The sequence below is a fragment of the Rhopalosiphum maidis genome, chromosome 3 (assembly GCF_003676215.2).
Source record: "Rhopalosiphum maidis isolate BTI-1 chromosome 3, ASM367621v3, whole genome shotgun sequence".
Taxonomy (NCBI): Eukaryota; Metazoa; Arthropoda; class Insecta; order Hemiptera; family Aphididae; genus Rhopalosiphum; species Rhopalosiphum maidis.
This window is the reverse complement of record NC_040879.1, coordinates 72895186-72906048: the sequence shown is the minus strand read 5'-3', so window position 1 is coordinate 72906048 and position 10863 is coordinate 72895186. Positions and strand designations below refer to the sequence as shown.

Here is a 10863-nt window from a genome sequence, read left to right as displayed (position 1 = left end):
TAAGTTGAGGACAAATAAATGAAACAAGTTTGCCCCGATTAATGATATGAATTACTATTAATAATCAAAACAATACATTACAGTATTATATTTTATTTAAAAATATAATATATACCTATAATATATAAATATAAATAAATAGTCCCATCAAAAAAACGTATTAGGGAAATGTGCCTTCAATGCAATTAAATAACGGGACAGTAGAAAAAAGTGATTAGCTCTATCATACATGATCAGTTTCTTCCATTCAAAACTGGGCATTTGAAAGTTGTGTGCCCTACACGGTCACAATGAAGGCAAATAAGTACCGAGAACTGAAAAAATACACGAATTTATATTAAAAATATACTGGAAAAAAAAATATTTCAGTTTGTTTAAATAATAAATAATCTACTAGGCACTACAAACAACGCTCTGCAATAACGGCTATCATGTGTCTAAAGAGGTTCTCAAGCAGCTCTTCATAATTAGGGTGTGTGGGTTGTAACTGTTGGGTCTTGGGCATCCAGACTCCAGTCTACACAAGACTCTTATTTTTTAACAAACTGATATTTGAAGTACAAAGCACTGTACTTCAAAATCACAATGCTATGACCATGTGGTATTGTGTAAGTGTAATTGTGTTATGTATTGCGGTAATACATACATAGTTAATCAGTTATTATAATTAATCAGTATTATAATATAATATATATAGTATATTTTTTATATAATACTATAATAGTAAATATACGCATTTTGTATGAAATGAATAAATTTTTTGGATTACTGAAATACAAGTGAGAGAGGAGGTACTAGTTATTACATAAGTGAACACCTGTAACACTTTTCGAGATAGCCTACCCTAAGAGTCTACATTATCATATTTATTTATTTTATTAAAAAAAAACAAATCATTGTAAATACTTTAAATTTTCACCAAATATGTTTATATTAGCGTTATCTATTTACGATTAAATTTTCAAAATATTTTGACTTTTTTTAAGCTATTATTTATAAACAATTGAAATTATCGATTTTTCTAAGTTTTTTTTTTAAATGCCTATAACTAAAAATTTGACGTTCCAAAATATCTTTAAAATTTAATACAAGGTTTATTATAAGTTTTACTTATCGTAGTAAAAAAAAATCAAACATCGTAAGTCACAATTTTTGTTTATAAGCATTTAAAGTTCAAATGTTTACAAAATATATCAAAATCGCGAAAATTGGCAAGGAACTTTGAAGATGAAAATTCGTAAAATTTTTATGATTTATACCTAAGTTGAAACACCCAACACAAGATTATCCATAAGTTTTCCTTCTAGTAACTTTAAAAAAAAAATTCTAGCGTCAATATAGAAAAAAATTTATGAGCGTATGAAATTAAATTTTTTACGAAATCGCGTAAAATAACGATATACCTACTACAATTTAAATAAAGGTAATAATATAATATATCCTACTGATTATCCTAGACCTTGACTGACAAATCAACTCCGTTCAGAATCGTACAATGATATCTAAAAATTCTAAAGTAAAATATGTTTGTTATGTTAAACAATTAAAAAAGTATAAAAATAATAAAATATCTATTATATTCATTTAGTATTCACAGTTGAATGTGAATATGATTTAGCAAAAACATATCCTTTAAAAATTTTCAAATTCATATTTTTGATAGTAAATAGAATTAACCAAATATTACCAATTTTGTGCACTTTTTTCCCCTTAACGGTCACGACCTATGCCACGTTATGCGGAAGATGTGCGCCGCCGGACAAAAACTGGTCGCCACCTGAGATATTCTCTTTGGAATGGAGTATATTATACTTTATACTTTATACTGCTACCTCTTTGTATAATACATTATTAAATAATGTCACTACTAGAATTTGGATTTTAATGCATTTGCATATTTTTTTCTACAATTTGAACAGGGTACTTTCCAAACTAAAAATGTAATTAAAATACTAAACTAATGTAAAGCATATTTTTTATTTTCCAAGAAATAAGGGATAAAGAAAAACTGATAGTTTTCAATATTATAACTTATTTTTTTCATCCTCTGATCAAATTATCTTTAATATTATCATCATCAATTAAGTTTGCAAAGGACGAGTCTTGACTATCTTAATAATTACAAACTAATATCAATTATTAATTTTTATTAAAGTATATTTATGTCTGCATTAATTGTTGATACTTAAGACATGCAAATCTAGTCCCTAATTATTACATTCAAAAATGAATAAGTATTGATTGAAGAAATAATTATTTATTATCACAATGGATAAATATCCCAAACAAACATAATACATACATATATTATAGATATAATCTTATATAAAATGTATAAAAGTAATGTGAAATTTGTGGTATAATAATAAAAAATTAGAAATCTTACTCCATTTGTGCAAATTTCAAAATTATCCACCTTTCAAATGAGTAGTATCTGTTAGACTTGACTACCAAGATTATAATAATACTATTAAAATTCTTTCTAGTAAAATAATAAAAGAATTTTTAATCATCTTAGTAATTTGTGCATAACTAGATATACCAAAATAACTACTTATTCAAAAGCTAAGCATAGCTAGTTTTAATCTAATTATTTTAAAATAGTACATGGTAATACCTGTCCAAGCGGTTAGCAAGCAATCCATTATTTCTATGTCTACCAATTGCATCGCCTATACGTATTGGATCTAATAATGCTTCTTCCAGGGCAATACCCCGTTCAGCAACATTTTGATCTAGTTCATTCCATAATTCTGCACCTAATGCTCGACGCATGAATTGGAGTCTATGGTTTATTCTCGCATTATTTCTTAGGTTTCTATTAACCTCCACTGTTAATATTAATTATTATGATATCATCAATAAATATTACTCAATAATATACTACATTAATAATACAATTTATTACCTCTATTATTATTACGTTCAACTTTTAAAGTTTCCCGCTTCGTTTTTATTTCAGATGGTAAATATTCAGATATTTTGTCCAAATATGTATCTAAAGTTAGACAGTGTGATTTATTTTTAATGATAACTCGACATGTTGGACAGTGATTAGCTTCTCGAGTCCATGACTCTATGCATTCATGACAAAATGTATGAGAGCAATTTAGTACAGTTGGCTGTAAAATAATTTATGTTGCTATTAATAATGAATAACAATTACAATTGATAGACACATAAAAATGCCTGATTTATATCCAATGACAATATTTTAATGATTTTATAAAATTACATTAGATTTGACTATTATTTGTAATATTAGGGTGAAATATTATTAAATTTAAAGGTATTAATATTATCCAACCACATACGATTTTTATATTTATAAAATGTAAATAGCTTATTAGGGCTCCGAATAATACTCTTACCTTAAAATTTACAAATTAATAATAGTTCAATTCACCATAACCCAAAAAATAACAGATTAGGAGCTCCCTGCCCTCCCTACCCTACTCTCTCGCCGGTATTGATAACAATCACTTAAATAAAAAATAACAAATTTAAAAATTTAAATATGTTAATTAAAAAGTTTAAGTTTAAAAGTAATAAAAATATAAAATTTAGTTAATTATTGACTATTTTATTTAGCGATATTACCTCGATGAACATTTCGTAACATATATTACATTGTAGATCATTTTCCATGCATTGTTCCATTTGATCTCGCATACAAGAGAAATTATTGTCATTAATACACAGCTGTTGACGAAGTGATATAACTGAATTTTCAGCTTCTTTTAATTTTTTTGTTGTTTCTACTAACAAACTATCAGGAGTACCTTCTATCGTCTCCCAAGTATAATTATCTGAAAGCAATTTTTCAAAAATTATTTAATAACGTATTTATGTAGGAAAAAAAATATAATTACTTTGTAAGATCCATTTATCTTCGGTTGCTGTTTTATTAGTTTCCGGTGACCTTAAATTAATATAATTTATTAGCTAAAACAAAAATAGGTAAATAAAAAAAAAAATATCATACTTCTTTGCTGTATTGGGAAGAACTTGATTTATTTGTCTAGGTCTAGATACACTACTACTTGGTGAAGCTGTCATTAGAGTAGTTTCTCTCCTTGCCGCCATAGGAAAGATGACTTCATCATCAGAGGATTCCGCTATAAAAATAAATATAGAGCACTATAGAACTATATACTACCTATTATAGAAGTTAGGTACGAATATATGAATTAAGTTCAAATATTTTTCAAACTTCCTAAAATTAGTTTATCTTCAGATGAGTTTCTATTTTTTAAATATACTAGATACAATATCATAAGAATACTTGTGACGGAATTAAATGACTGAAATTTGGAATTAATTTTTTTTGGTTATATTTTTGATTAATTAACCTTTAGTTTACTAATTCAATTTTATAGTAATTTTTAAATAAATACTTGGATACATACGACAGAGCAGTGGTTCTCAATCTTTTTAGTACCGCGGCCCAAATTTACCTCGAAAAATCTTTCGCGACCCACATTATTTCACTTTTCAAAAAGTAGTTATAAAGAACAAAATTTGTATTTATAAATATGTATAAATTTGTATTTATAAATATGTATAAATTTGTATTTATACATATGTATAAATTTGTATTTATAAATATGTATAAATTTGTAATATATATTTAGTATTTTATAGGTTTATAATCAATTTATTTTTATAAATGTACTTTTAATAATGAGGTGTATGCGAAATATGTGCTTGTTTTATATTATGGTTAATAACAGCATTGACATCATAATTCAAAAAATTGTTCGCAATCCACTAAAAATTGACTGACGACCAGTGCTGTACCATAACTAAATTTATCTAGATAAAAACTTAATATCTTTATCTTATCTAGATAAGAAATAAAATTGACATCTAAATTTCATCTAGATAAAATTTAGAGCCATCTAGATAAATTATCTAGATAATTCACAAAATCCGTAACTAATTACTAATAAGTAATAAGTAATAAGTAATAACTATTCTACAATATTATCATTTTTAATATAAAATAAACAACTAGGTAAATAAGAAATTTCATTTGTATTACTAAATTTGGTTCTAAAATAGTTTTACATAGCATTATTATTAATTATGAAAATGAATGACGATTTATTACGTATATATAAACGGGAGATGAAAATTATTTATAATTTTATAATACGATCAATACGGTAAATCTCAAACCCGTATTACGAATACTGATAGAACTTGGTTATTTGTCGTAGGCCGATCAAGGCAGCTGCGCGGTGGTACCGATCGGCGATTGCGGATGATTTATAAATACTAAAATACAGAAATAATTGTCGATAAGAAAATAATAATATTATCATATCTAATAATACGCTGTATAGATCTACAAAAATTGATCATTCCCTATCGATCATGTAATTACTAATCATGTGCTATAAATAATTGTTATTACCAGAGCCCGATTATACGAATTTGTATGGGTGCATAATATTGTACAACAAAATAAATAACGACGTGAGACATCCTTCCCATACCGTAATGCAGTGCACATTCGTCCCTCAACTTGTTCGGTGTTCCTGTTTTCATAGTTTTTTATAATTTTGTCTATGACTTTTAATTTTATGGTGAAATATTTTATATTTTGTAATGGATCGTTTCTTAATTCAATCATTACCCAACACTAAAAAAGTTCATCCACAAACCAATGAAAACGTTGATGATTCGATAACTGGTACAGACGTTTCGCTAACATCGTCGACAGAAAATGTACCACAAAATTCAAAATTTCAATATTTATTTGTTGAATTTACAAGCTGGTGTCGATCAATGCTGATAAAATAATAGCATCTTATGTTAACTGTCATAAAACATAATTGCGTCAACCAAGTCGAGTGGCAACTTGTTAAGTCATATTAAGTAAGTTTTTTTAAACAAATTTCTTTTTTAATCTAAACATTTTGGTTAATTCCTTATTAGTAACAATAATAAATAATAATATATCCCAATTTACAAGGAATCAAGGAATATCTAAATATTAAGAACAAATGTCAAAATGTATCATAATATTTTTATTTATGATTTAGGTACCTACCTAGTTCCCACCTATAATTATAACAATTACCTACATATAACTATTAATTAATATTCCTAAAATTACTTGTTTATAGCTTCAACATCCATTATTAATTCCATAAGTTGAAATAGCCAGAAGTAAGAAAAGTTCAAATTTTATTCAAAACCAAAATTGTGATGTTTGTCCAAAAAAAATTATAAAGACATGGTAATTACTAATTCAGATTTTTCTAATTTTTTAGAAAAATATGGTTATGATTTGGTTATTTTTACTGTATTTACAAGGCTGGGCATTAACAAATTAAAAGTTAAAATGTTAAAGTTATTTTTTTAAGATTAACATGTTAACTTCAAGTTAATTTTATTCAAAAACATCTAAATTAAGTTAATTTTCGTCTAAAGAATAATGTAAATTTTTGAATGAGGTTTTTAAAAAAGTAGGTTTTTTGATAGCTAGTTAATACTTTGATGTATCATTTTAAATTTCCTCCCCAGTAATTTTCATTAGCATAAAGAAAACTATCTAATAAACATTGTTATGTGTCAGGAATTTTTTATTTTGTAAATTAGAAAATTTTAACTTAAAACTTAGTTAAGTACTTTTCTTTCAAAGTTAGTTTTTAACTTGCCTAGCCTTGGTAGTTGAATACTTAGTAGGCACTATATCATAGAATACAGATAAAAAATTTTTAGTTTTATCTAATCTGTGATAATATATTATCCTTACTTAACTATTTACTTAATTTTACTATTTATCTAATATTTTTTAAATATACATTTTAATACATTTTTTCTATGTCATATTATAATTATTAAATCAATATGTATACTGGTCTTTTTAATTACTTTAAAATGTATTATATATATTTTATTTATTATTTTGATATAGTTTTTATTGTACTAGTTGAATGATGAATAGAGTCAAAAAAAGTTATGTTTACAAATAGACTTCTTTAAATTTAAAATAATACAATACACACACCACTATGAGACATGTTCTAATTATAGTTTTTATTTTATATTGTGCTTTAAACATTAGATTTATTTTATAGAACTACTAAAATATTTGTAAAATGTTTGGTATCCCTGCCTATCAATTGTTTTTTGGTATATGTTTTATAATATATTAGGTACTGGAATGATTATAAAATATTAAATAAGTAATAATTTTATATATGTAACCAACTAATAACTCAATTTAAAACTATCAATAATAAATTATATTCCTCCACGGATAATATATAAACAAATAACCTTTATTTTTAGTTATTTAACAAATAATATAATTACTATTATCTTTTTTATTCACTTATTCATTATTGGAATATTTATTTTGTTATTATTAATTATTATATACATTTAAAATTACCTTTGTTTCATAAGAATAACAAATTTTTTTGTTATTTAATTTTTATCTAAAGTTATGCTATTATGTATTATTAACTAATATACTTCCTGACTTTTATACTGTATTCAAAAAATAGATTTTTTTATAGTTTTATTTCCTAAAACATATCATTATGATGATTATGCTCTTTTTATAGAATACCTCCAATATGTAACAATTTAAGTCTTAGATAACACTTTTTTATTGTGTTTTTTGTTGTTATTTTATTATTTTTAGGTGAAGGATTTAGTGTTTGAGTATATTGTAAATGAAATGCGTCCATTAAGAACTTGTGAAAAAAAAAAGTTTCAAAAGGTTAATTGTAGGACTTACTGGATAAATGATGATATAGTTCCAAGCAGAAAACAGTTATCAAAACATTGGATTAAAATATGAACTATACGTTTCAATGCTAACCAATTTAGTTGCAAAGCATAACTACATTTATGCAATAGCTGATATATGGAGTGCCAATAATCAAAGTTACATGGGTGTATACTATTTCTTATGCACGCTATTAATATTGATTATCTTATAATTAATTATAATTTATTTGTAAGAATGACTTGTCACTTCATAGACGAAGAAACATATTTTTGCCAATCATATGTCATTGGTTGTATACGCATAAAAGGAAGCCACAACTATCTAAATATTACTGAGATTATAATAGACATTACAAAAACTTACAAAATTGATCTATCAAAAATAACACATATTGTCACATATAATGCTTTTAACTTTTGTAAAGCATTCAGAGTATTCTCTTCCCTTCCACCTCATGAAGAAGCAAGTACAAGTGATGTGGAGAATTTTGATGAAAATAGTTCAGAGAGTTCAAATTTTGATAGTGAATCTGACTGCTCAGACTTGGATTCAGAAAGAATTAATTTGAATAATTTGTTAACTTTGGAATCAAACCTAGCCAACAATGGCAGTTTTTTTTTACCTCAACATATGCTATGCTGTGCACATACTACATACTTTATTGCAGCCAGTGATATTTCTAAAATTTCTAATAATGATTACAACAAAATTTCTAAATCAACTTTTAATAAATTAACAAACTTTTGGAATTTAGTTAGTAGAAGTACAGCAGCATCAAACACAATATATGACATTCGCAAGTGTGAGTGTAAGTGTAAGTTCCTGAACAGCTTCTTAGGTTATGTTGCCCCCACGCTATTAGTTTTAAGAAAATTGTTAATACAGTCCAATCAGTTAACATATTGTAAACCGTTAAGTCTCACAATTGTGTATAGTCTCGAAAAACGATTTAGTTTTTTATATAATTTAAGTGAACCAACCAAAAAGCAAAAGTTTTATAATAGCATCAATCAGGCGTCCAAAATTCAAAATAGATTAAGTACCTTTTCAGTACAAAGATCTTTGTAAAAAAATATTTAACGATGAATGCAATTTGATGTCTTCTTTAGTTACTACAAATTCTGACTCTGCAGATGACAATGATAATATAAGTGATAAAGAGTTTTATAGTAGTGTATGTAATCAAAGTTCAAATAATTATTCTCCAGATGAAGAAATAAATGTACAAGTATTAAAATATTTAAATTCAAAAAAAAAAGAGCAACAAATGTTAAATAATAATCCTGTAGTTAAAAAAATATTTTTGAAGTACAACACAACCCTTCCATCATCAGCACCTGTAGAAAAATTATTTAGTGGTGCTGTTCAAGTTTTGACATCAAGAAGAAATTGTTTTGGTGATATAGCATTTAATAAATTATGGTGTTGCCAATCTAAATAATAAATGTATTATTATTTTTAATATTTTTATTTCTGTTAATATGTTATTTTAATCTTACTATAAAATAATTCATTAATTTTTTTCAATATAATAATATATTTGTAAACTGTTTTTATATTTGATTACAAGCCAGAAGAATCCCAATAAAAACTAATTTCAAACTAAAGTTAGTATAATATTATATTATAACTAGGACTGAGTATGAGTATGAGCACAAGGTAGTGTATTCATTTTTAAATTTAAAATGATGTATTATTATTTATTATATTTTATAATTATAGTTAATTTGAATTTACTTCAACTTCATAAAAAATATGGATATATTAAAACATTAACCTATATATTAATTAGGTAGGTTAATTCACATAATCACATGTATTGTTTTATATTTATTATTAATAAATAAGGTAAAAATAAAGAGTTCATTAAATACAGTTGCGTGTAACAAGATACTTTTTTTTGCATTATTGAAAATATTTTATTATGTTATTTTTAACTTGATTGGAATATTGTAATAAAAATACAGTTATTTTAATTTTCAATTAATATTATAAATTTAAATATTGACGTAATGCCTTATATACTAAGATAACTATAGATAAAAATTATTTTATCTATCTATATCTAGATAAAAGTGATTTTATACAAATGTGGGATGGCAACGGAACAAAATTTGAATTAAATGTTCTCAAATAATGATTTTTGTATGCATTTCAAGTTTAAAATTAAGAAATTAAGGATACCTAGAGACTTATGGCAATCGTTTGACATGTAAAACACCATAGTATATCATTATCTGTAATTCTAAAAATGTCCGAAATCTAGAAATTAGTCGTAAAAAATGGGCCAGACATATAAAAATAAATTTCTATTCTCGTAACTTTAAATATATTAATATTTATACCGGAAAGCAAGTGACATTATCATCATGACAAATTTTACAAGAGGAATGCGCACAACATGTAACACACAGTGCGTTGTCGTCGGACAAGGATAGAACGTAAATGGTGGATCATTTACCTTGAATCTGAGACGGGCTGTCGAAGCGGATGGATCCCAGATCGTGAGACTTCCAGCAACGGTTGCCAAATCGACATGTTCCCCTAATTAAATACAAACATACTGAAGAAGACATGATGGACGTATAATATTCGTAAGCTGTTGTTGCGCTTATCTGTAAGTCCTCGTAACGTCGCTGCTAAAGTTTATAGTGAAGTCTTTGTCGTACAACTGCGTATTGTATAGATGCTGAAACGAAAGTAAAGCTTATCAGAAAAAGACAAAATCGTATTGAGAAACATGTGCATTAAGTTAGCCAAAGATTTAAGATTTGACCGTAATCATTTCGCTGATGGAAGGGAGGTGGTCGCGAGGCAGACAGACGGACGTAGTCCATCCGGCTCCCGTTTTCCTAAACGGCTGCCGTTTTAAAAAAAGGTAAATTCTTTAACGGCTCCCGTTAAAAAAGGTTATACGTACAGGTCATTACCCAAACGGCTCCGGTTTTTTACAACACAAATTCGTTCTCACTTCATACAGACTTAGGAATGTCTCAAAAGAGGTGAGGTTAAAAATGTATTGATGAAAACTAAGTAACTTATTATAAAAAAAAAATGTATAATAATTATATAAAAAGCACATTATATTATTGTGTTATTGTGAATTAAAT

At 25.8% G+C, this 10863-nt stretch overlaps 1 protein-coding gene across 1 annotated transcript in view; it reads right to left on the bottom strand.

Annotated features, from left to right (window-relative positions):
• LOC113558341 overlaps positions 1-10329 on the bottom strand; it is a 12615-nt gene extending 2286 nt beyond the window's left edge. The window contains exons 1-6 of the mRNA XM_026963800.1: positions 10215-10329; positions 3986-4118; positions 3873-3922; positions 3601-3809; positions 2909-3122; positions 2618-2831 (exon numbers count right to left, since the gene is read on the bottom strand). Of these exons, the coding sequence (XP_026819601.1) occupies positions 2618-2831; positions 2909-3122; positions 3601-3809; positions 3873-3922; positions 3986-4118; positions 10215-10329 (935 nt within the window). The remainder of the gene's footprint in view (positions 1-2617; positions 2832-2908; positions 3123-3600; positions 3810-3872; positions 3923-3985; positions 4119-10214) is intronic.
• Between the last annotated feature and the right edge of the window lie 534 nt (positions 10330-10863).